Here is a 27,950-nt window from a genome sequence, read left to right on the forward strand (position 1 = left end):
TCCAAGTGCATGCAATTATATCGTCATCAAAAGAGGGGTTTCTCTTCCGAGGCAGTTGTTACGTTTTCATTCGGGACGTTTTTTACGTGGAGGATACTTTCTCCCAAACCCAGCGCATAACCCTGGGTAGGGATGGTTTACTCACTTTAGCTCGCCTTCAAACGGATGTTCTTTGGCTACCCAGAGGATACTTGGTCTAGACCGGAAGTCGTGAGCTGCTTGAGTCTTATGTAAAAGAATCGTTTCTGGCTGCTCCCAAGTGAATGACAGTCAGAGAACTGTCGTCACTTGCGTGAACTTCTACACACGACTCCATAGTTCGTATGCCACATTGTGAAAAGTGGAGAAATCGGATAACGACCACGCCTACTTCCTATATAAAACTTTTAGATTCCAATAAGCAAAACTCTGAGATATATGGTGTTATTTAAGTTCCGATAAATTCTCTTCCTTGTCTCTGACTTCAATTGGTGGTGGTCTAGTTAAGTTCTTTCAGTGGTTTACGTGGTTGCGTCTTGTCATTTAAGGATTTTTATGCTTTGTAATGTGAATTGTGGATAAAACATAGCTGTAACTTCTATTTTTTTTTTGTTAAAGTTCAATCCAAATTATTTATTGCAGGCTTGCGGAAAGTATATGCCGGCTTCAGGCAATGCTCAAAACAATGAAAACAACCAGCCAATGGACGGTACATACCTGGTGGAAGCTTCCTTTTAATGCGTAATATTCTTATTTACTGCAAGTTGTAAGATATAATTACTAATTCATATAATATTAATATATTAGATATAGAATATCACTTACATAAATATTTTAGTCGTAATCATTACTTTGTAACTTATTGAAATTGGGAAACTGTATCTCAAAACTATATTTTATTTGTCTTAACACAGCTATATGATATTTATCATTAAAACACAGTTGGTAATAATTGTTTGCCATTATTTTGTATTATAAAATTGTTCGTAAACTAAATAAGGGTTTGAGTATAGCAAGGGATACAATAATGACAATCTCGCTGAACAATTCGATGTTTCTATTTACTTGGTCGCCAAAAAGTGCGTAGCGTTGTGCTCTTCTGCACGTATTCTCTTTTATAAGGGTATACATTTTATATATAAAAATAGTAAGACTACTTAATTTAAATTTCGCGCGAAAGCCCATTTATCAAAATATTGTTTTTTCTGGTTGGTACGACTGCCAGTAACATCTGTGCCATCAAAACATTTATTAGTGATTAGTATGCTGCAATTTTTACGATGGGTGAAATTATTCAACAAAGAAGTTCCATTAAATTTTTTGTGTGGAATCAAATTTCTAGTGCCGAGGCATTCAGAATGTTGGAAAAGGCCTTCGGTGATTATTCTTTGTCGCGAGTAATTGTGTGTGATTGATGCAAATTATTCAAAGAGGGTTGAAAACGCGTTGATGACGCCCAGGACAGCCACCAACATCAACTGTGCGACCATTAACAGTCAGAGATCTTACTGGCATTTTTGGAATATAGGAAGGATTAGTTAAAACCGTTTTGAAAGATCATTTGGGGCTAACAAAAATTAAAGAACGATTGATTCCAAAATCAATAAATTTTTCGGAAAACAACGTTGTGCTTGTTAAATGCTTTCCGACTACCAGCACGTCATGAAATATATTATTATTGGCGATGGGTATTGGATGCCTACAACCCGGAAGATGAACCGAAGCCGAAAAAACACGTTAAAGCAGGTCAAGGGGCCATGGGGAATTACTTTGAGAGGACGACATAGATTTTGAAGAATAAATTAAGAACTTTAGTTAAGAGAAAAGTTTTACTATTTTTTGTTCATAGCAGTATGTCAACGGTAACACACCCAAAAAGGGAACACAAACCTTTTTGTTAACGCAATTATGTACAGATACTTAGCACGTTAAGAATAATGTAGTCATGAATTGAGTTTATGGCGTACAGTATACGTGAACAAGATATCAAATATGATTGTTGTAATAGAGCGCACTGACCTTTTTAGTTCACCTTAACACTTAATCCTGTCAATAGTGACGTGATATGATCGCTATCGAACGTCGCGTATATAAAACTGCTTAAACGAATCGAGTACACGATCCTGCTGTCTATCCCTTTTATTCCCTTTTTGTGTGAGGAATCAGGTGGAGTTCTGAATCCGAGTCGATGTTGTGTGCTACTGTGGTGTGTATGTAAGGTCGCGGGATCCTAGAATACCAGCCTTCACGGTTGCGGTCGCTTGGGTCGTCTGATGACATTACGGTTGCCAGGGCCAAGATGACACCCGACATCGGGTCCGGCGGTGAGTATGATGGGGACGCAAGCATATCTGGCACTGATAACGTGTCGTACACTTCCGCGTGAGATGGGTAGGCTCCAGAAAATTCAGGCAATAACCATGTGCCATGTGACCTGCTGGCGTTGCTGAGATGTCATTCCTTTGAAGATTATTCAATATGTTAACCGATGTCGGCGGCATTCGTTGGGGTCCAGGAATCAGTGGTGGCGTGTCACTAGACGAAGCCGTTGGCTCTGCTCAGGGAGCTGCGGTGGCGATTGTTGTTCGCGGCGCTGCGACTAGTTTAGCTTTAGAGGGCGGATCAGTAACGACCGAATCTATAGTGGGCGTTAGTGCAGTTGGCATACCGGCATCAATTTTTACCTGTTGAAAAATATTATTTGAATTGGCTTTGTAATATATTTTCGTAAAATGGTTTATTAGCAACGGTTTATTATTTAACCTTTTCGGTTTTATCTGCGTTTGACAAAAAGCATAATATAACCGAGCGTCCCAGTTAGGGTTCACGTTTGTGAACGGAGATCGACTACGCGAATATGACCGTCGGATCCGTAGTAGAGCTTCTCTATGCGGCCAAAACTCCATTCGGAAGGGGAGAGATAATCATCATTGATTAAGACACAATCTCCAAGCTTAGGCGCCTTTTCTAATGTTTTTCTTCGGACCAATCTCCTGATTTGGTTGATTCTTTCTTAGGTGTCGCCAGAATGGACGCTCGTTTAGGAGTGAGAACTGTAAAGTCTGAGGATTCTTGCGAGAGTGCAGCGAAAGGTCGTGAATTGAGAACGGCTTCAAGCTTAGTTAACAAAGTCGTGGGTTCTTCAAATTTAAATTAGTGGTTGCCAGCTAGCTTTTTGAAGTGATATTTAAATCTTTTCACAGCTGATTTCCATAAACCACTTATATGAGTAGCGCTGCTGCCAATTGGGGAGCGTATTTTTGGACAATTTCAGGAGAACCTTGTTTGGTGAAATCCACAAACTGTTTTTCTGTAGCATTTTGAGCTCGGATAAATGTTTTGTAGTGCAGATCTTGCACATGAAAGTTCACTTATTTAACGTACTACGGATACTATTGGCGGACCATATATTGCATGAGCATTAGCATACAGAAAAACACCTTGTTTGTACTGCACTCTAAGAGTTCACGTTGGATTCTAAACTTCTTTATTAAAATTTCTTTCGTCAAAACATTTCTTAAATCTAATCTCTTAACTAAGTATATATGTATAAATGTGTATGCTTAATGTAAATATGTGTAAATATGTATTTTATTTATATTTATAAGCTAACGCATTGATTTTACACAACTCTTTAGATTAGAGCATTTAACGAATTAAACAGATACGTACACACGCTTGATACTTTCGAATCGGTTGCTGTTTGAGTGCATTAACATTTGGCTAATGTATGATTTGTATATTTATAGTATTTTTATACTCTCGCAACAATGTTGCTAAGGAGAGTATTATAGTTTTGTTCACATAACGGTTGTTTGTAAGTCCTAAAACTAAAAGAGTCAGATATAGGGTTATATATACCAAAGTGATCAGGGTGACGAGTAGAGTCGAAATCCGGATGTCTGTCTGTCCGTCCGTCCGTCTGTCCGTCCGTCCGTACAAGCTGTAACTTGAGTAAAAATTGAGATATCATGATGAAACTTGGTACTCGTATTTCTTGGCTCCATAAGAAAGTTAGGTTCGAAGATGGGTAAAATCGGCCCACTGCCACGCCCACAAAATGGCGGAAACCGAAAACCTATAAAGTGTCATAACTAAGCCATAGATAATGATATTAAAGTGAAATTTAGCACAAAGGATCGCATTAAGAAGGGGCATATTTGGACGCAATTTTTTTGGAAAAGTGGGCGTGGCCCCGCCCCCTACTAAGTTTTTTGTACATATCTCGGAAACTACTATAGCTATGTCAACCAAACTCTACAGAGTCGTGTACTTCAGGCATTTCCATATACAGTTCAAAAATGGAAGAAATCGGGTAATAACCACGCCCACCCCCCATACAAAGGTTATGTTGAAAATCACTAAAAGTGCGTTAACCGACTAACAAAAAACGTCAGAAACACTAAATTTTACGGAAGAAATTGCAGAAGGAAGCTGCACCCACTCTTTTTTAAAAATTGAAAATGGGCGTGGCGTCGCCCACTTATGGACCAAAAACCATATCTCAGGAACTACTCAACCGATTTCAATGAAATTCGGTATATAATATTTTCTTAATACCCTGATGACATGTACGAAATATGGGTGAAATCGGTTTACAACCACGCCTTCTTCCAATATAACGCTATCTTGAATTCCATCTAATGATTTCTCTGTATAATATAAGTATATACATTAGGAACCAATGATGATAGCGGAATAAAACTTTACAAAAATACGGTATTTGAAAAATATGTAAATGACGTATAATGAAATCTCGATTATCACTTTATCATGCGAGAGTATAAAATGTTCGGTGACACCCGAATTTAGCCCTTCCTTACTTGTTATGTATACTCTAATTTATGAGTTGTTCTTCGATAAACAATGATTTTTTAATTTTTATGAGCAAGCTTCATTTCACAATTTTGTTGCTTACCATTGTATTTGACATTTAGTGGACTGTATGTACTTTTTATTTAACTTATTGTTTAGATGTGTCAAAAATATAATGTTCTATATATAATTCAATCTTAATGTTATAAAACTTTCATGTTCATATATTTATGAACAATTAATATGTGGATATGTGCGATGAATAAGGTGGCAAATGGACACCTCTCTGGTATAATTATATAGTAGGGTGGCGTTCATTATATGTTACGCTTGAATTAGCAAGCCGACCATTCGCACGAAGCAGAAATTTCGTGTCTTAAAATGGGTTAAAAACTAAGAGCGATATCTTTTACCAATCGGCTTCGATTCTCTTAGTAATGATATGTGGCGGCTGAAGTAGCGCTTTTTAGTTTATGCAATTAGAGCGACCTTTGCTTTTGTAAGGCTTGGTGCGTCAATGTATCGCATTTAACTTTCAGTTTAAGCCGCTCTATGAACTTGATCATATAGGCGACTACTCAGAGGGCTCAAGGGAACGATGAAAGACGTTCAATGATGTCAGTGTCATCCAGTGTTGTATGATAAGTGTTGATTTTCCGACTTTATGGGGCAATTATGTTGCGGATGGGCAATTGTGGCCAAGTATTGAGAGATTCTGTTAAACATTGAGGGCCATTCCACTAGAGGGTGGTGGTGGGGAGGTGCAAAGATTTGCACCCTCTTGCACCTCGATCAGAAGGATTGTCAGCACTGTCTACGGGTCGCCAAGTGACTGATCCTACTTGGTCCAGTATTTAAAACGTACGATTAGAAATATATGTTTCTAACCAGGTTAAAATTATTTCGGCATCGGACCATAGATATAGTTTTTATTTGTGTATTGAGTGGGTCTGCACCATGGAAACTAGTTTTGCAAGTAGCAGAGCGCTACAGAGTTCAAGTAGTGGTAGACTTACCGTTTTTAGAGGGGCAACTTTTGCCTCTGCTACTATTAGGTGGCTTGTGTGTGCGGTATCGCTTTGTGTGCGCACATAGAAAGTGGCTAAATCTGTCTTTTCAGAGGCGTCGCAGAAGGCGTATAGAATCGAAATCTCGTTCAGATTATTATAAAATTGGGACCATTTTTGTAAGCGGTTAAGGTTTCATTAGCATCTAACAAATTGTCGGTAGGTATATTATTTTAAGATATTTAGGTGATTAGCTGCGATCTTTTTTAAGGGAAATCCTGGGGTGTTGAGGGCATTTATTACCTGTGATAGGGACTCGTATGCTTGTGGAAGATTGTGACTTCCAGACAGGATATCGTCTACATACGTTTGTGTTTTTAACACTTGTGTTGCCAAAGGAAATTCTGACTTTCTGTCTCCTGCCAGTTTGTGGAGTGTACGAATGGCTAAATATGGGGCACAGTTGCGATCTGCTTGATTTAGGTGCGAAACCTTATCTCAATGCTTATTCTTTATTTGGTAGCTTGGGAGTATGTTTGTAAGACTATAGCTTCTGCTTGAATGCGCTTATCCGCTTTGGGGGCAGATAACTGTAATGGGACAGATTTTATTAGATAGCTACTTCGCCCATTCCCATGATTTCAAATTTAACTTGCCTTGTTGGCAGTTTTAGTTAAATTTGTGATCCTTGGTCTATTAATGCCCTCAGTTTGAACTGTTCTCCTAGGTGTTCGATGGAGACGACTGTGGGTAGTAATACCCTACTTTCTGGATTTCGTCTTTCGGGAGTTGCAACTCTTTTTGTATAAGCGTTGCTTTATGGTGTAGTGGGAAACATGTAACATAAAATGATGATATTTATAACAATATAACCAATTGCAGGTTGAGTGCATGAGACAAGCAAAGTCCTTTTGATCTGGGAAAGTTGTTCTTTTCGTTAATATTGAATTAAACTTCTCACACGGTACATTGCTCGCATGACGTTTGTTTATTCTGTTCAAATGTGAACAATTGTGTTTTGAAAAAAAAAATCTTTTTGGAATTCTTGGCTAGTTCATTAGTGTTGTTACTTGTTAATCGAATAATATTCTTTCGTTTTCATATCCTGCTTTTAGAGCTTCCAGAGCCAAAATGAAATTATCGTCATTTAATGCGAACCGATTTACTATTACGCCTGCTTGACCTTTAGATTTGTAGAAGGTTATACAATTTTTGAGCTTTTGACAGTTTTGGATAGCTGATGTAAACGGCTGTGAACATGTCCCGAAAGGACGGCCATCCTTCATAACCTCCATAAATTGTTTCTATGTCCCATCTGGGTACCTCGAGGTGGACGCCTGAACTTACCTTTTGACTGTATATTTGTGGCACCGAGAGTAGACTCGGATGTGGAGTAGGTGCAATTGCTTTTATTAGCTTTAATTTATCGGAGATTATAGCTTTTGTTTTGTTTGTAATTATTTACTATGACGTCATGAGCCGCTTAGAGGCGATTCCATAATTTTTTAGATTTGCATTTTTGTTTCTAATAACGGTTCAGAGTTTTCTTGAATCGGTGAGCAGGAAAATCTAGTGAAGTATTAAATTAAGCTGTCACTCTCAGAAAAGAATTTACTATCAGAAATGTCTTTCCCCCGGTTGTGATTGCAGCTTCTTGATGTCGAACCTTCCTCTTGTGGTCTTGTGTTAGGACCTCGGAGCGTACACACGTCTATAACACTGGAGAGGTATCTTCTGTCTATCACAATATGATCGATCTGGTTGATGGCTTTTCGATCCGGAAATAGCCAAGTGGCTTGATGTATTTTTTTATCCTGGAATGTAGTGCTACAGATAACCATATTTCGGGCCGAGGCGAAGTCGATCAGCCTCAACCCGTTTGGAGATGTTTCGTCGTGGAGGCTGAATTTACCGACCGTAGTGCCAGAAATACCTTCTTTGCCCACCCTGGTGTTAAAGTCGCCAAGCACGATTTTGATATCATGGCGGGGGCAGCTCTCATAAGTGCACTCCAAGCGTTCGTAGAAGGCATCTTTGGTCACATCGTCCTTCTCTTTCGTCGGGGAGTGGGCGCAAAACACGATATGTTGACGAACCTCGTTTTGATGCGGATTGTGGCTAGACGTTCATTCACCGGAGTGAATGGTAGTACTCGGCGACGGAGTCTCTCTTCCACCACGAATCCAACACCAAACTTGCGCTCCTTTATATGGCCGCTGTAGTAAATGTTACAAGGACCTACTCGTCTCTGTCCTTGTCCCGTCCGTCGCATTTCTTGGATGGCGGTGATGTCAGCCTTTATTTTTGCGAGGACATCAACCAGCTGGGCAGCGGCACCTTCCCAATTAAGGGTCCGGACATTCCAGGTATATGCCCTCAAATTGTAGTCCTTATTTCGTTTGCAATGGTCGTCATCAAAAGGGGGGTCTCTCATCCGAGGCTTGTTGCTTCCTTCCATTGGTATTGTTTTTTTTACGTGGCGGGTCCCAAACCCAACGCACAACCCTATGTAGGGGAGGTTTCGCCTTCTCACATTAGCTCGCCTTCGAACGGATGTTCTTAGGCTACCCAGAGGATACTTGGTCAAAGACCGGAAGTAGTGAGATGCTTGAGCCATGTGTAAAAGAATCGTTTCTGGCCACTCCCAAGTGAATGGCGATCAGAGAACTTTCCTCACTTGCGTGAACTTCTACACATGACTTCATCCTCCACATATATTCTTTAATTAAAGAAAATAACTCGCGCGATGTGAGCCTAAAGAGCATATCCTGGAATTCTGTAAGGGATAGGCTATGAGCGGTGTAGCAACTGTAACGAAGCCTTTTTCTTTAAAGGTCAATATTGCAGATTAGGAGTCTTTGTCTACGATCCAGTTATTGTCATTTTCGGGGCCTTATGCGGTTCACTAAGTAATAGTACGTCTGTGTTAAGGCCCGAGGCGGTTTTTGTAAGCAGTGCTTGAGTTGCCGATGTGGTTGAGATTTAACTGGTGACACCTCATCATTGCGGTTTTCCAGCAGTCTTTTTATAAGCAGGGCAGCGAAAGCTACCAGTCGGGTGCTTATTCGTCCCTTGTGGGCATAAGAGACATAATGGCTTCTTACTGCATCCTTTTGCGGCGTGCCCCTTTTCTCTACATCTATAGCAAGAGCCGGTGAGATCACTGTTGCTTTTATAGCTGCGCGATATATGGCCAAACTCAAAGCATTTAAAGCATTGGACAGGTCTTGTAATTTCCTGGACCTTACAATTAACCCAACCTATTTTTGGAACGAAGTTCCTTACGGCAGGCTTGGAGAAGATAGGGATTTTGCTGCGGGACCTAACTGAAAAAAAGTGATAGTAAAACCGTAAGAAAAAACCCGCAAGAAATAACCCGTAAGAAGAAGACTGTAAGATCGCAAGTTATAGCCTACCTTTAGGTTTTGCAAAATAATTAGGCATGAAAATCTGTAACATTATTGTGTATGCAAATTAGTTTTGGGTGAGAATTGCGCTTGCGCTAAGTACGTTAATGGGGAGTTGAATTGTTGCATATTTTTTGGCGTAAGAAAAAAGTTAGGCTGTTCACGGTAAGGTGGTTATCGGGTTATGTGATTATTAGATTAAAAATAACCTCTATGCTCCGTGAACATCCTATGTATGGTTATTTGCTTATTTTTACACAAACAGCTGTTCATTGTTTTAGTTCAATGAAATTCCTACTTATAAAATGCCTAAACAAAGTTTAATAAGCAAAATAATCGAATTTAAAATAAGTTCTGCTATTCAGGAAATGGACTTTATTGAAGGTGTGCGCTTATTAAATAATCCGAATTTTAAGCGTTCAAAAAATTCTTTGTATAAAATTTGCATCATCTTGCGCCCTGAAAGTGTCACAATGCAATGGATGAAGTATTAGAAGACATAACTTTAATCATCTGTAGTAGACGGGGAGATGAACTCCATGTTCCGAAATCTATTCATTGGAGAGAAAATGTTCTGTGTTGCCTTGACGATGGCGATTTTTACAAATGCTGCCATTTAGTAAAATTCCAACGACTTTCTAACACTCGAAATAAGCACATAACCACATAATCTGTAAACAAGGGCTTAAGTCGGTCAAAGTTGGTTTTTTTGTCATACCGCATTTTGTATTTGTTTACTTAATCACATAACCACATAACCCGATAACCACCTTACCGTGAACAGCCTCAGTTTTGATTGCATATTTTTAGGCGGGCTCTAACTAAGTGTTCGCTCCCCTGCACATTTCTTCCCCATTGAAAAAGTTTACGTTGCGCTTTTGTGAATAAGCTTTAGAGCTTTGAATGTGTCATTGTGTTGCCATATTCTTTCAATTCGTTTTCCTTAAAAAATCAGGTGCGACAGTCGTATACACCAGCGAGTAGTGCATAATACCGTTCTCCTTCTCCCTCTTTCTTTCGTTCTTTCATTCCTTCTCTCTTCGCAAATTGTATCGATTCTACATTAGCCGAAGGAACTTCGTTCCTACCTGGTGTCCCACGACATCACATTTCTTTTATTTTATTTTCGCCTAGGAGTTTTTTTGACATTGCCAAAGGGACACTGATAATGGCAATTATGCCGTTGTCATCGTCAGGAAATTTGTCATTTATGTACATACATACTTCCTCGGCTGTCGTTGCCTCGCCTAAGTCTTTAATTTCAAGCGATAGAACTTTAACTTCTGCCATATTTTATAGGACCTCTATTGTGCGTTCCTTGACGTTTTTAGAAGAATCCTTCGTTTTTGCTTTAAGTTTTAGCAGAAGTTCACCCTTCGCTGTTCTTCTTGCTTTGCTCAAACTGTCACCGAGGTCTTGAAGTCTGGGGTCTGATTTAATTTTTTTCAGCATATCTGCGGAAGACATGACGCTGGTCTTCGAAATCACCAGAGATTATGTGCGCTTCAGCTTCAGCTTCCGTTTTAGAATCTTTGGTTCTATTTTTTTTAGGTCAGATTTATTACGTTTATTTTTCACCAGTTTCCATTCAGGTGCCTGATCATCCGGGGGAGGTGCTACACTGTCAGGTATTTGCGTTTGTCACCGAGGTCTTGAAGTCTGGGGTCTGATTTAATTTTTTTCAGCATATCTGCGTAAGACATGACGCTGGTTTTCGAAATCACCAGAGATTCTGTGCGCTTCAGCTCCCGTTTTGGAATCTTTGGTTCTATTTTTTCAGTTCCGATTTATTAAGTTTATTTTTCACCAGTTCCCATTCAGGTTCCTGATCTTTCGGGAAGGTGCTACACTGTCACCACAGTTATTTTGTCTCTTACTTTTTTAAGTCTCTTTCTCGTTTTCAAGCTTCCTCTTCGCCTGCATCGCAATCACAAACCAAGGCGAAGTTTGGGACGTGTTTTTCCTCTATTAACAGGGGTTTGGATAAGTAGTACGCTCAGAGGCAGCTAGCTCATATAATGAAGTTATCCGTCCGTTATAGCCTGGTGGATAGATCGTCTCTTTCCGATTTGATAAAAGGCTGGCATATTTCCTCAAGTAATGGTTTTCCTTGCCATAAGAGTTACATTTTGCTGCTTGTCTTGTTCAACAGCTGCTGCTGTGCTGCTTTCGTGGTTGGTATGTAGTGGCGGTGTTCGCATCACGTTTGAGCTTCGCCTAAAGGCCATGTGCTCTTTTAGATTTTCAAATTCGGTTTCATTAATATAGTTTGTGGTCTTCATTTAACTGGGTCCACCCTTGAGGCCGCTGTCTCTGTTCGCTATGTGCAATTGCTGTGATGATTCCGTGGTTATTTTTGCAATACAGGGAGGTTATGTAATGGTTGACCTGAATGGGTACCTATGTTCAGTGCCAGATCAGCGTTAATCGGGGGCAAGGCTCAACCGAAATTGCAGCGCCAACTCAATGACGGCAAGCATCGAAGGTACCTTAAGGCCTTGCTGGGGTTTCAGTGGGGACGGAAGGCATTCGTAACATTAGCCGGAAAGCCATTTCCGCTTACTAAAGTCGCTGAAAGCTACGTCTGTCAGCTTCAATGTATAAATTTTGAGAACGATTTCCAATAGATTTTCACCAAAGTCTTACTGGGCTTAGAATCTGGTATCCATTTTGTAGGAATTTTTCTAATTTCCGTTTGTTGTTGGTTAGTTCAGCCGCTCCCAACCTGGAGACAGACGCTGCTCATAAGCCGCTCAATCTGAGTGGGACGTTCCTGGGATTTTTCCTTGGTTGACACGTAGTTTTGTGCGGTGTCGGTTCGTCCCATATAAGAGATTTCGTCGGGTAGATATAGCCTATTAAGCTATACCCTCCATCTCTGCTGCTTTGGTCAGGGACTGCTTATTGGTTATTCGCAGCTAACCTTCATATCTTGGGCCGTTCAACTATCCGCCACTTGCTGATCCCCACAGTAGCCCAAGCTAGCCCTGTGCCCAAGTTAACCCTGTTATCCGCATTGAATGTATTCGTTATCAAGTATGCACCATTCATAGTTTTCGCCTTCAGTGGCTGCAATCTCATCTGTAACTTTAATATTGTCAACGTCTGCCTGAAACGAACAATTTTATTCTTAACTTGTACCATCTTCTCTAACGCACAAATTTGTTTTCTTGTTAGGAGTTGGCGGTATTCAATTTTAAATGAGTGGATGATACCTCGATCAAGTGGCTGTACCATATAAGGGCAGTTGTGTTTGAAGAATTTCGCATCAGTATTGTGGCATTATCAACAATCAAACATATCTGCTTGTTATCTTTTTGAAGATTTTAATTCAGATCTGTTAGAATTTTTTTCAAAATAACACCCGTCATCCAAGCACTTCTATTATAATAATAAGGAACGGTAGCTGTTTCCGTTAAAGGACCGTGATTTAGCCGACTTTCCAATGCAATATGCACATTTGTCCGTGCGATTTTTCTAACCCGTTTCTTATTGTGATTTCTTATGGCGTGGATCTTGCTCTCATTGATTTTCATGCGCGATATAGCACTATATATACTTACTTCGTACTAAGCAGCAATGATTTTTTGATCTTTGGAAGTTTTTAAATTATTAAAAACTGCATTCTTTTGTTTGGCTGTTAGCACACGACGCGACATTGTTACAGATGTAACACAAAATCATATGTTTGACAATTGATAGAAAAAATTTTGTGTTTAAGTGTTGGTTAAAATAGATCAAAATTTGTGGGTAACGATTTAATTTTCCTGAATTTTTTTTACATAAATGCGATATTTGCTTATTAACGATTTACATTCAAACAACCATATTCATATAAAAATCCGTGTATAATGCGCTGAAATATGAAAATGTTGCATATGACCAAAATTTGCATACAGGCGGTTCGTCATATAACCGATATCTACTGTATATATAAAATTGTATAAATTCCGATCCTCTGGTTGACGCTTTACATCTTCAGGTATTTCTCTGGCTTTGATTCTTGCAAGTTGTAAGTTGACTTAAACAGCGCAGCCGCTGTCTCTTAATTCGCTGAAATTGTTGGTTGGCGTTGATACTGGTTCCAAGATAGACGAAAGTGTCTACAACTTTCTATATCGCCTTGCCCCTGTTCACTACCAGACCCTTTTGCTTCGCTTCCTTATCCAATCTGAAGAAAGCAGATTTAAAGGCGCTGGTGTTGAGGCCAATGATATCAATATCATCAGCGAACGTCAGCAGTTCAACACTTTTATAGACGATTATACCATCCCTATTTAGTTCTGCAGTTCGAATTATTTTCACCAGCAGTAGTTTGAAAAAGTCGCACGGTAGGGAATCGCCTTGTCTGAAACCTCGTTTGGTATCGAACGGCTCGGAGAGGTCCTTCTCGATCCTGACGGAGCTTTTCGTGTTGCTCAACGTCAGCTTACATAGCCGTATGCGCTTTGCGGAGATTCCAAATTTAGACAAAGAGGTGGTGTGTGTCGATTCTCCTTTCACGGGTCTTTTCCAATATTTGGCGTACGAAATCCTAATGAGTGCTCTCAAAGAGCAGGAGTGCACGTCAAGTGGAAAATCGTTCTGCTGTCTGTTGTGAGTGCAGCTTCTCGAAGTCGAACCTTCCTTGTGTGTGTTGACGTGCGTTTTTTGCTGCACAGAGGCGGGTGCGTATCTTGGCTGCAACAAGGTAGTGGTTCCAGTCGTCTATTACAATATGATCGATCTGGTTGGTGGTTTTTTGATCCGGAGACAGCCAGGTAGCTTGGAGAATTTTTCTATGCTGGAATCTAGTACTACACACAACCATATTTTGGGCCCCGGTGAAATCGATCAGCCTCAACCCATTTGGGAATATTTTCTCAAGGAGGCTGAATTTACCGACCGCTTTGCCAAAGAAACCTTTGTTGTCCACCCTGGCGTTAAAGCCGCCAAGCACGATTTTGACATCGTGGCGGGGTAGCGGTCATATGTGCGCTCCAAACTCATAGAATGCAGCTTTGGTCATATCGTCCGAAGATCGAAGAACTTCGCTTTGATGTGGATTGAAGTTAGACTTTAATCCACCGGGGCGAATGACAGTACTTGGCTATGGAGGCTCTCTCCCACCACGAATCCCGCTCCTTTATGTGGCCGCTGTAGTAAATCCCACAAGGACCTACTCACCTCAGTTCTTGTTCCATCCATCGCATATCTTGGATGGCGATGATGTCAGCCTTCACCGGACATTCGAAGTGCCTTTGCTTAAATCGTTATTCTCAGTTCCTTTGCCTTGGTCGTTATCAAAAGGGGGGTGTCTCATCCGAGGCTGTTCGTAACTTTTAATTGGGGCGTTTTTACGTGGCGGGTCCCAAACCCAGTCCACAAACCAGTGGAGGGGATATTTGGTCTTCTCACTTTAGCTCGCTTCAAACGGATTTTCTTTGGCTACCGGGAGGATACTTGGATATACATATTTAAGTTATGGGTCGGCCACCGTACAATCGAAATACGCTATTTGAATTGCAAAGTTGAACTCTATTAGTTTATTGAATAATTTCTTTTTTATACAAAATTTTGCTTATTGACCATAAACTTAAACTTACATACATATGTACGAATTCTCAAACCTTATTTTGGTCAAGAAATGGCTTACAATACGGCGGCGCGGCTTCCGCTCTGGCTTAGTGCCGACGAAATGTGCTGTTGTAATTTAAGGAAGTGAACTTTATTGAGCAACAATGATATTGTTTATTTGCAGAGTATTGCTGAATTGCATTTCTGATATATTTTGTTAGCTACAACTTTGTTGTTGGTATATTTTTTTAACTATGCTAACTGTGATAACTCCCCCCTTTTTAAGCTCCAGCGTCTCGCTGATTATTAATTATTAATGAATGAATTACTGTTTTTTGGTTTAAGTTATACAAAGCTATCGGTAGTGTTACTGCAACATGAATTGCTACGAAGCTTGAACTAATTGAAATAATGTTTTTTTATGTTATTCGTTCTAGTTCATTTACATTTTCTGATAGTAACTTGTTTGCCAGTTTGTATAAATAACGTTATTCAAGGTTGTAGTTTCGTCAAAGAAGTTTATAATAAAAGTACCATTTAGTTAAAAAGATTTATTATTATAAGCAACATTTCCAATAAAATTTGAGAGAAATATTGTTCCTTCTTTATTTAATTATTGCTTGGTTTACATATTGGTAATCGAAAAGCGCTTTTTATCCACTAAAGGAATGTGCAACGCAATGGATTTTGTCTAATTTTTTAAGTTACTTTCACTTGCATATCTATCATCTACTTCAAGGCATTTTCCATGTATGCCATATCTGTCGTTTTAGGATATGAAAAGATTGGTGAATTCTAAGTAAACTCGTTTAAGATGTTTTACAATTGAACGTATGTATGATAATATTATTGTAAAGGGTATCTTCGGTTCATAGAGAGTTCTGCATATTTGAGTAAAAGGTAATGTCTCAGTTTGAAAGAGAATATTTGCGATATCTTTCCTATTTAGAATTTGAGAATGAATAATTCCTTATTTTGCTAATTGGTTTGGCATTACAATTTTTGTAATTTAATCTTTTACTATACATAACTAATGTTTGTGCGAATAACTGCTTATTATTCTAAGTTATTTCATTCTCAATCGTATTATAACTATGGAATATTTTGTTATTTGGCTTGATAAGGTCTTGATTTGTGGTATACTATACGTTACTGTTTTCAGTCAGTTCATGTGTTGTGGAAAGTATTCGGTTATTGGCATCGGGATTTCCTGCAAACCATTTCCAAACAGATCCTATTCAATTGATTGATCTCTCGTTTATTGTTCGCGGTTGGCTTAATAAGCTATACATCTCGGAAAGTTGGTGTTTTAATTGTGGAAATAAAATACTTGTTTTATTTTTCGAAAGTCGATAATGTGGATAATTTTATACATTATTTTTGTAATCTTTCCTAATCCTTGTTTGATTGTTACGAATGGGGTGTCGTACTCGTACTAGCGTTGCAGTTATCTAGTACGGTAAGAGTCTAAAAAATAAATGTCAGTCAGTTTTTTAAATGTGATTTATGAATTTTTCTGTTATCTTTAGTAGTTATTGTGACCGTATTGTCTTTAGCGACGGTTTTTTTTCTTGAAAATGGGTTTGTTTTTACTTTTAGAAAAATAGTTATCAAAACTCGCGGCAACTCACCTATGCTTTGGCGACGACTCTGCTGTATACCGAATTGGAAAAGCGGGAAAAAATGAGCTTATGGCTGACTCCCTTTAGTCCATTGTGTCCGGGGTCCTCGTGTGTGGTGTATATGATGCAGGTGTGTTCAGTGTGAGGTGTGGATGATGAATATGGTGTAGATGTGTTGCTTATGATGTGTGGATGATATAGATGGTGTAGTCGTGTTGAGTATGGTGTGTATGTGCAGGGTGTAGGAGTATTATATTAAGAGGGGGGTCAGGTTCTCATTTAGCTATCCCGGCCCCCCTAAACGACTGTTTAGCCTAAAGGGCGCTGCATCTGTTGCAGCGTTGTCACAACGCTGCTCAGACCCGTATATCGACGAGGTGGTGGTCCAGGCTGTCGATGCCACAATGAGGTTCCGCTCCGCTGAGGTGCGCCACGAGCTGCGGGTTGGAATCGGTGTATGCGGCCGCGATGGATGGGTGGCCGATTCAATTCGCGTGCTGCGCTGCGATGTAGCAGCGTGTGATGCGGCCTGTGGCATATTTGGCACAGCCCTCGTGACTCACACGCTGCAGTCAGATGTGTATGTGACAGGCAGTTACGGCAATGCCCGTGGGTCTGGGCAACTTGCTGCCGTTGCACGGGTCGCATACCCCCAAATATGCCACAATGGAGCAGGCGATGTGGGCGCCGACAGATGGGGCACCTTAGGATCTCCGAAGTCCGTGATGGGTGTGGTGGTGGTCGAGTGACACCACGAGGTGCGGATTGAAGGACCGCTGCAGGCGCGGTTGCCGGTACAGGTGCCGGCGTTGTTGCCGGTGCAATTGCCGGCGTGGTTGCAACCACAGTTCGGGGCGCTGGTGTGGGCCCGGTGCGTGGCGCATTGGTAGCCCGAGCGGTTGGCGTGGTTGTAACATCCGTATCTACCTCCATAGTAATCTGTATAGAGAATGTTGTTGATTATTAATCTATCATACAATGAGATATGATATGCCACGATATGTGGCATGAATGGGTCGTCGTATTGAGCGACCGTTTTTGTTAGTTTTCGACGGTTTATTATTTTTTAGCGGTTTGTTATTAGCGTATTTCTCGTTTTAGTATTTAATTTAGTGATTTTAATATATCGCCATATTATCGGTTCGGTTTTTTCGGTTTTCGGATTCGCGGTCGTCTGTGGTTGGTAAAAAGCACAGCTTCACGAGCGGTCTGATTAGTGTTCCGTTTTGCGGACGGAGATCCACGACCCGTATGTGACCGTCGGAGCCATAATGTAGCTTTGTAGACAATCATCATGAATGAGGACACAGTCTCCAAGTTTAGGCGCTTGTTCAGGAGTCTTCCAGCGGTATCTTTTGTGGAGATCCTTTATGTATTCGTCCTTCCATCGGCGGCTGAAATCATGATGGAGAATTTTAATTCGTTCCCATCGATTTAATAGAGATAGCGACTCCACACCTGGCTCAGGAATGGCCAGGAGGGGTGCTCCTTTTACAAAATGCTCTAGATGGCCGTGAATTGAGAACGGCTTCAATTCGATTTAATAACGTCATGAACTCATCGTAATTGAATTTATAATTTCCAGCTACCCGTTTGAAATGGGATTTGAAGCTTTTCACAGCTGATTCCCATAAACCGCCCGTATGAGAAGCGCTTGGGGGTATGAATTGCTAATTGATACCTTGAGGGGCGTACTTTTGTACGATGTCGGGTGACACTTGTCTTAAAAAATCCACAAATTGCTTTTCTGTGGCTCGTTGAGCTCCAATAAAGGTTTTGTCATTATCGCTCATGATTTTCGAAGAGTAGCCACGTCGAGCGACGAAGCGAGCAAATGCCGCGAAAAAAGCCTCCGTCGTCAGATTACTACATAGCTCAAGATGTACTGCCTTTGTCGTGTAACATACAAAGACAGCCACAGAGCCTTTCATGAGAGTGGGAGACCTTAACATAGACGCCTTACCTGGAAAGGCCCAGCAAAATTAACACCTGTTGTGGTAAAATTCAGAGCGAAATTGCAGCGCTCCGCGTTCGCATCTTCTGTTTGTGCATAGTGCAAATCTTGCACTAAGTGGCTTGTGGTCGTGGTGTCGCTTTGCGTGCGCACATAGATAGTAGCGCAGTATGCCTTTTCAGAGGCGTCACAGAAGCCATGTAATTCGACTTTGTGATCGGGGGAGTAATTTACCCATCGCGGAATTTGAATCTGAGAAATATCATTCAGATTATTTGCGAACTGGGACCATTTTTCTAAGCGAAGAGGTTTCACTTGTTCGTCCCAGTCGGTTCCATCTAGCCATAATTTTTGTATTAAGATTTTCGCTTGGATCATAATTGGCGAAAGCCATCCTGCGGGGTCGAAAAGTTTTGCCACCGAGGATAAAATTTGTCTTTTCGTTACGGCTGATAATGTGATCAAAATTATTTGTAATACCTATACTTCCGAAGAACGGTCCACATAGTTTATGGGTTATATTTACTTCACCTGCGGCTGAGTAAACCTTAAAAGGACGCTCAAGTTTCTTTGAATGTTTTGTAAAATTTTCGGAGACAAAGTTTTTATTAGCTCTCGTATCTGTAAGGATTTGCCGATCAGTTCTCAGGTTTATTTAAGATAATAGCTCCATGGGGGCCTTGGTTTAAAAGAGTGACACACGAAGTACAAAAAATTTAATTCAAATGTTAATTATTAATTAGATCTTGATCTAACTTTTTTATATAGACCTTAATCTAAACCTCTTATTTCTAATATAATCCTTCGGTTGACGTTTACATCAACTAAATATATTAAAAAATCTTTGGTTGTGTTTATCTCACATATCGATATGAATTTGTATCATTTGAGGATGACTTCAATGCAATTTTCGCTAACGCGAAGCAATATCTGGTAATAAATCCAAGTCAGTCTATTACTTATAGTGTAAGTTAATTTAATACCAAATTTAATTGTAGTCCATTCACGATGTCGTCGAATAATGAATGTTAAATTCTTTCGGAACATTTTCAACATAAAGCTTTGTCAACAACTGGCCTTGATCATTGCAATGTGAAAGAGTATAAAATGTTCGGTTACACCCTTTTTTCTTTTTATGTAACCATTTATTATCTGCGCAGATATGTTCAAGATATTGAATTTTTAAGAAATTTAAAAATAAAACGGAGCTGTGAAACTACCAAAGGGAGAGTTTGCTTACCAATAACTTATCGACTGTACATAATAGTTATACTGTATGATGGTGCAGGAGTAGAGCAGAAGAAGGCCCGTCGGAGGCGCTTTATATAATCATATGTTTCATAATGTTTTGTTCAACATTCATCGAATGTTATTGCAAAATCGACAGCTAAAACCCAGACACACATGTCAGAAAACACAAACTTGATAGTTGCCGTTTAAATAACTCATTGTTCCGTGCAATGCTTCAGATATATTTGTGAGCTATTATGCACTCATCCCAAATTATGATTCAATTTTTTATTATTATTATTTTTTTTTGAAGTAATAAAGTATTCAAATAATTCTTACATGAATATTGAACACATGCTTATGTTTTGACATATAATTTTATTTATTTATGAATTGTTGTGACTTTTAACATAAAATTATAAAGTAGCCCATGCCCGTCCCGAGTTTCCAAGCTACATCATCGCCAATTTTCAGCAAAATCGGTTCAGTCGTTCTTGAGTTATAAATACACACATAAATTGCTCCGATAGGACCTCCTCCCGGACGAAAGGAATACCCGTGCAAATTTTCACGTATTTCTATATAAGAAGATTAAATTTTTCTGCCGGGTTTAATTCCCTTGGTACAAATATTGGTTTTGGTTTCATTGGACTTTTTTGCATTTGATATGAGCTGCATCCATTCTTTGCGTTGATTGAATAATTCCTTAGGTTAATATTTTGAATTTTAAGGCAGGAAGCGTATGCTTCGGTTAGGTTCTTGGGTCGTTGAATGACTAGTATTCTGGACAATTCGCCGCTTAGGCCTCTGATAAATATATCAACGGCTCGGCTCCTATAGGTTTCCAGTTAAATAGTATTTGTTTCTGTGGAATAATCCTGACTCTTTATTTTTTTTTATTATCTGCGATAATTGGCGATTGGTTCTTGCGTAGAATGGTTCTACACTCTAGTGTTTTTGGGATAAGGATCCCATTTCGTGTTCTAAAATCCTAAGATCGCGTTTGTCTGCATAGTGCAGTGACAAACAGTTTTTGATTGTTCCCCAATCATCATTAAATATATTATATAAAATTAAGGCCGTATCAGCAGGGTTTTTAATTTTCTGCCTAATAATTCGCAAGAGTGCTCTATACAGTGGCTTTGTTCTGACTACTTCGTAGTCCTGTAAAACAGATTCGACATTGTGAATCAAGGAAACGAATTGGATCGGATCTCTTTCAAATATTGGCAGATTCTTCACGCTGACCGGTAATCTACTAATTTCTATAAAGTCTGAATCAGTTAAGGGAATAAGGTTACTTGAAATAGAGCTTTCGTTGTGGGGACTAATTCTACTTTCTAACTGGTTTATCCTAATGCTCAATATTTTGAATTGTTCCATCTGTGCATTAACACCACCTGTTAGGAGTTTAGTGGCTTCCTGAGTTTGTTCCTCTCTAAAGTTTACTACTATTTACAAAAATTTTATTCGACCGACTATATTTATTGCTATTAACAATTTTTTAAGATTTGTATTTATCGGGTAGATATAAATTTTATATAAACTTAAAATAAGATTACAGGAGTATCAGCTTCTGCATTCCCTTTGAACTGTCCACTGGATTCTTTTTGAAGCGTTAGTCCTCTACTGGGGAGTGGGTGATATCACTTTAGGCGTTGATTTGGTGGCTTTTTTGTTTTGGTTGCCCACTTTATAGGTATTTTAATTCTTATTATTTAATTTCTTGATATTTCTTTTGCATTTGCCAATTAATAAAACATTTAATTGTTGGCTTTATTGCTATAAGAAGTTTTCGATTTGTTATTAAGCAAAAATGAACATGTATTGCCACATATTGTTTTTTTTTATTGTATGATTTTTATGTTCAACTAGTAAGATTTTATTAATTTTCTAAGTTCTTAGTGAGTAGAACATTCTTAATTTTTATCAATGTGAGTTTCTGTTGCGGTTTTGAAAAAACCTTACCGGTTCCATATGGTGCGTCCTAAAAACCGCCTTGTTCAGAACCAACAATCAGTATAATCCATTCATACGCAAATTGCTGTACTTTTGTACCTTTGTGTTATTATTATAATAATAATCCTTTTTTTTTAAGTATAAAATATTTAAATGATTCTTACAAACATGAATTTTGAACAAATGCTTATGATGAAAAATAATTTTTGTATTTATGAATTGTGTTAAAGTTTAACATAAACAGATAAAAATCCTATATCCGTCCCCTGGTTCCCGCCAATTTTCAGCCAAATCGGGTCAGCCGTTCTTCAGTTATAAATAGTGTAAGTCTCACGACTTTCTTTTATATATGTATATATATTTATCGTATCTATATCTATTGGTATTTAAATGTAACACCGTTTTAAAGCCCTTACTAATCGGGGGTATTCTAGTCTAGAAATGCTATTTAAGGGAATTTTTTAAAGTCCAATAAAAAAACTAAGAACATTTTTACTATCCCAATTTTTATCAGATATTTATTGATATTTTAAGAATACAAAAAAAAAACATAAAAAAAAAATTTGTGATAATTTGATTAATTGCGGCGTGGTGGCGTGGCGGGGGTTGAAAATAAGGGTGCGCCCTTCTTGACACGATTCCAACACTTTGGGTGATCTGAAAAAAAAAAAAAAATTAATCAGTACAAATGCCGCTATCGTGCAGTTGACTAGGATAAATAAAAAAAAATTTCAGTAAATGGCGACTGTTTGAATTTTTTGCCCGTTTTTTGGCTTTTTAAAAATAGTAAAAATCAAAATTTTTTAATAATCCTAGTTCCAACCATAGATAGATATATAAAGAAGGTCCACAAATTAATCGGTTCATTAGAACTTGAGAAATCATGTCAGAAGTGTTGAAAATAGTAGTTTCGATAAAAACGCGATTAAAGATTTGAGTCTAACTGCAGGCAGTTGCACGCTGCGTCACTAAAATAGCTATAAGTCGGTAAATAATAGGAATTTTAAAAATTCCTCTGGGGAATATATTCTTAAAAGTCCAGTCTTTAAGAATATGCAAAAAAATTGATTTTTTCAAAATTCTGGACTAGAATACCCCCTTAATTAAACGGATTTAATCGATATCGATTTTTGTGTTATTAACGTATAAAATGGGTATGGTCGGATAGATTAAGTTCTCTGGAACAATAATATATATAGGCCCAGGAAATTTATAGCTTTCGAGATATTTGCGTTTAAAGTAGGAAATTACCACTATTTGAATACATAGTTTTTTCGATTTGAAATTATTTTTACACTTATGTATATTTTTAATTTTTATGTTCACCAACACTTCCCTAATTCACTAGTACACATTTTTTTACATTATTTAGTGCAAAAATAGTCTTATACCAATATTAAACGAATTGGCCAAATCTATGTATTTAACAAAGACTAAAGGATTGCAGTCTGCCAAATAATCAGTTTTACCTTATCGACATCTTTTGTAAATGAACTAAAAGAAATAAAGAAAACAGAGTATACCCAAATAAAGGAATTTTACAGTTGTCTATCGCTAAAATCTTTTTATTCTATTTTTCTTTTTTATTGGCAGCCTTGGGCCGCACTTCAAAAGAAATAACCGTGATCGGTCCAACACCCGTGGTGTTTCAAGTTTTTTTTTTCGCGTACAACTCCGTTTTGTTTATCTTTCTATACTATTTTTGTTACTTTGGTAAAATATATTAGTATGGTATCACTGATTATTTAACAGTTTGTAGCTCTTTCGTTATTGTGGATATAAAAGTGCAAAATATAAGTATAATATTAATTTTAAATCGAAAAAATACGTACTTAAAATAGAGGTAATTTTCAACTTTAAACGCAAATGTCTCGAAAACTATTGGTTTCCTGCTCTAAGGCTATAACTGTATATATTCTTGATCTGTAAAACCTCCTCTATCCGCCCATATCCATTTTATTCCCGAAATCCTAGGACGGTATTCTAAAGCAGACCCACAAAGATACATACAGTGGCTCCAAGGCAAAGTCGAACACCGTAGAAAAAAATGTTCCTTCCTAAAAAATATTTGAACCAAAGCAGTTAGAAAAAAAGGTAAAATATTTTTTCAATTACTTATTTATTTCAGTTCCAAAATATAAAAACAAAACACATAAATTAATTCAGTATTATAAAATTTTCTACTAAAGCAACAAATAAGAGCAAATTCAATGCACAAGCCAAACTCGGACATTGGCAACTATCCTCTAAATAAGTGCAACTCTGTCGAAGAATTGCAACCATCTTCAAGTAGAATGTTTGGCTGACTAACGGGAATTCACTCATATTTTTTTTAATAATCTTATATATAGTTGGAATTACGATTTTTGATTTGAAAATGTCTAGGCAAAGAGGCCAAACCAGTATTGAATTCAGAAAGTTGGTTTTTAAGCATTCCAACGATGAAAAATCCGTCCATGAAATTGCTGAAATTGTTGACAGAAGTCGTTTTACTGTCCACGATATTATTGAGCGCTTCAAAACCAACAAAGAAGTGGAAAACAAGCTTAAAGCTGCACACAACAAGATTTTTACCGACGCAGATAAGCGATACCTGTTACGAAAGGTTAAAGTCCTTAGCGCACCAAAGTTAGCTGTTATAGCTGAAAATGAGTTGGGGAAGAAATCTAGTGCATCTACTATACTCGACAGAAGCCGTTGATCAGCAAACGAAATCAGACCATCCGATTAAAATTTGCAAAAGAACATGAAAATAGGAATTTTTCGTTCTGGAAAAATGTTATGTTTACTGACGAAAGTAAATTTAATGTTTTTAGCTCCGATGGAAAACCATATGTTTGGCGGAAACCAAATGAGGAGCTGCAACTGCGCAATCTGAGACCAACTGTTAAACATGTTGGCGGATCGGTTATGGCTTGGGGCTCATTTTCGGCTTCTTGACCAGGGTCTTTGCATTTAGTTAAAGGAATAATGAACCAGAATGACTATCTTAACATTTTAAGAGAAAATTTACCAAACAGTTTTAAAAAATTGGATCTCAGTGATAATTGGTATTTCTATCAAGACAATGATCCAAAAGCACAAGGCCTACAAAGTGCGTTCTTGGTTACTTTATAATTGCCCCCATGTTCTGGAAAAGCCACCCCAAAGTCCAGATATTAATCCGATCGAAAATTTATGGGACTATCTCAACTCAAAAATTCGACAGCATTCCGTATCAAGCAAAAATGATTTGAAATCTATCTTATTACAAGAATGGGAACAAATCGAACCTAGTTTTTGCGAAAAATTAGTTAAATCAATGCCTAACCGGCTCAAAATGGTTACTAAAAGTAAAGGTCTTCATACTCATACAAAATATTAGTTTTTAAAATATACTGTAAATCGAAATTTCAAAAAACTTGTTGACTGTCCGAGTTTGGCATGTGCATTGAATTTGCTCTTTTTGAATTAGTTTATATGTTTTGTTTTCATATTTTGGAACTGAAATAAATAAGTAATTGAAAAAATATTTTACCTTTTTTTCTAACTGCTTGGGTTCAAATATTTTTAGGAAAGAATATTTTGCTCTACGGTGTCCGACTTTGGCTTGGAGCCACTGTATATCCATATTAATATTATAAATTCGAAAGTAACTCTGTCTGTCTGTTACTATTTCACGCCCAAACGGCTGGACGTATTTTGATGAAATTTGGTATGGTGATAGATTATAACCTAGAAATTGTCATAGGCTTTAAATAATCACGCCATGTTCTTAGGGGGTAGGCAGTAGGCAGATAACTAAATTGAGTTAGTGATTTTTAGTCGTTTTTGTTGGGACTTTTGCTCTTTCACGTCTAAACGGCTGAACGGATTTTGATGAAATTTAGTAAGGTAATAGATGGTTACCTAAAAACGGATATAAGATCAAAATGATCACGTCATCGTACTTAGGGGGTAGGAAGTAGGCAGAAAACTGAATTTAGTTACTGATTTTTTTATGGCTTTTGCTGGGAGTTTTGCTCTATCATGTCTAAACGGCTGAACGGATTTTGATGAAATTTAGTTAGGAGATAGATAGTACTTAGTTAAATTTTTATTATTAGGTAGTTGAGGTAGCTATTAGATGTAGGTATTTTCTTAACCAATCATTCATATCTCTAGGTTTACTCAGATACGTATTATTCTTTATGTTTACAGTCGCTTTCATTTGTTAATTCTCAATTGAAAAAGTAAACACAATGACTGCGACAGATTGCAGCATCACGACAGTGAACTGAAAACGTCGTTGTTCATCTTACTACATGTACATTTTGAGAAGCAACAACAACACAATGGCCGGCAGGTACACAAAACAACGCAGTTGTCCATTTTGTATGTACACAATTTCGTTGTGGCCATACTAATTCCTTTCACTTCAATGAAATTTTAATATTTTGTTCAAAGTGAAATTTTTTATGCAAAAAATAAGTAAATAGGTCAATATTTTTGCTTTAAATTATCAATTGTTATTACAAATGATATAATAGAGCTATAATATAGCTATTTCATGCTTTTATTTATAAAATAACGTCAAGTTTGTTAGAGCTGTGAATAATTTTACATTTTACATATTAGTGGCATCACCACTCTACCTCATCTTTCTATCTTCCATTCTACTGTCAACTCTACTGTCGTCCTACTGTCGTTGGCAAAAATCGGAGGATATTGAAGTTAGCGAGAACGACAACTGTCGGCCTGCAGTCGTGTAGTCGTGCAGCTGTCAAAATAACACTGCCCTTAAGAACGTGTGTATTTTAATATTTGACAGATGTAGTTTGCAGTCTGTCGCAGTCATTGTGTTTACACTTTCATGTGCATGTTAATATGTATGTAGCATATTGTTTATGATGCATGGTATGGTATTGTTTTCATCTGCACATGTTGTGTGACCTTGGGTTTGTTTAAATGTGAGTATATTTGCAAACATTTGCTAAAATGTATTCTAAGAACCCATGGGTTATCATATGTAAACATTTTATCCTTAGTAATGCTTTTGTTATTGTTTGTTGAATGCTATTGTTTTGCATGACAATGCATTTTAAGGGGTCCCGGTGGTCTAGAACGCTCAAATTAAGGGTTTTTCTGAATTTTTTTTAAGGTTTAAAAAAAGAGCAATCAATTTAAAATTTTTACAGTTTACTTATACACGTATGAAAAGTACAAAAATATTTCGTTCTTAAATAAAAAAAAAATTTAACAATATTAAAAATGGCGTCCAAAAAAAGCTATCTTAAAAAATTACTCCCGGTGCCGTTGTTGATTTTGACTCTTCTGAACATCTGAAACATAAAAACCAAATAAATTATTACTCAGTAGGAGTGCAGCTATCGCTGGTACTACAACCAAAAAATAAAATTGAAAATTAAAAAAAATTCGCGCTTTTGAAGTTCACATTCTGAAACAGCTATTTTTGGACCTGTTTTAGAATAAAAAAAGTCGAAGTTCTTAAAATTAAAATTTGATCGTAGTCTCCGCGATAGATATTGATCTTATAAACACCATATTAAAATTTCAAGTGATTCGGAAGGATGGGTTTTTTTTTTTCATCAAAGGCACGCCGAAAAAAGTAGTTTTGAGATAAATGAGTTTAAAGTATCCATTCATCGAGCGCCTCTACCGCGCGAATTACGAAACAATTTTAGACGACCGGCTCTTTAGAGTGTCAGAATAAATGTGTCTATTTATGTCAAAGATTTTCTTGCTTTTGTAGTTTTACAAAAATACTTATCTTCTAATTTACAAAAATTCTTATGTTTGCGATTACATGAGGCAACTTTAGTTGCTAATTCTCGGGCGATTCTCTTTTGCTGTCGCCCATTACCTTCACACGAGCAACTTGTGTTGCGCAACTCTGCTCGAGTTTTTTTCTCATTCTCTTTCACTTTACTTTAACCCATTGTCTCTTCTTTTTCCTTATAGGTATTTGGGCCACTCTATCACATATATTAATCAGCTCTGTCAATTAAGAAATACATTTTATTTATTAAAACAAAGATATATCACCCTTTTTACTATCGTCTGAATCAATAAGTATGGCTTCCTCCATACATTTCACAATATCTTTAATTAATTCGATTTTTCCTCATACTCCATTTTCTAAAATATTTATATTATATTATGAATATTTGTATACATATTTGCAAATTAATTACCAAAAGATGAAATTAAATTTTTAAATATATTCAAAATATTAATTTCAAAAAAATATACGCAAATAGCAAGTATGTACTACGAAAGAAAGAACACGAATGCCGAAAAACGTCGCAGCGAACTGTTACGAATAAGAACACAAAGCGAGTTGCTGAACACGGGAAACTCGGCGCGATTCTCCTCTCCTCGTCGCCCCCTCGCCTATAAACTAAGAGTTGCCGCAACAAAAGTTGCCTCATGTGATAAGGCT

The 27,950-nt window shown here is 37.8% G+C and overlaps 1 protein-coding gene across 13 annotated transcripts in view; it reads left to right on the forward strand.

The window, feature by feature from the left end:
• The window catches only part of LOC120780062 (potassium voltage-gated channel protein Shal), a 175,046-nt gene that overhangs the window by 86,334 nt on the left and 60,762 nt on the right, over nt 1-27,950 (forward strand). For 5 of the 13 annotated variants that reach the window (XM_040112339.1, XM_040112330.1, XM_040112331.1 and 2 more), the window contains one exon: nt 622-931. The exons of 1 other annotated variant lie outside the window; for it this stretch is intronic. In XM_040112339.1, the coding sequence (XP_039968273.1) occupies nt 622-717 (96 nt within the window). In that variant the 3' untranslated portion in view covers nt 718-931. Of the gene's footprint in view, nt 1-621; nt 932-27,950 lie in introns of those variants that run through there. 7 more of the 13 variants (XR_005705804.1, XR_005705805.1, XM_040112335.1 and 4 more) reach the window with 2 other exon arrangements.

Source organism: Bactrocera tryoni, unplaced genomic scaffold, assembly GCF_016617805.1.
Source record: "Bactrocera tryoni isolate S06 unplaced genomic scaffold, CSIRO_BtryS06_freeze2 scaffold_133, whole genome shotgun sequence".
Taxonomy (NCBI): domain Eukaryota; kingdom Metazoa; phylum Arthropoda; class Insecta; order Diptera; family Tephritidae; genus Bactrocera; species Bactrocera tryoni.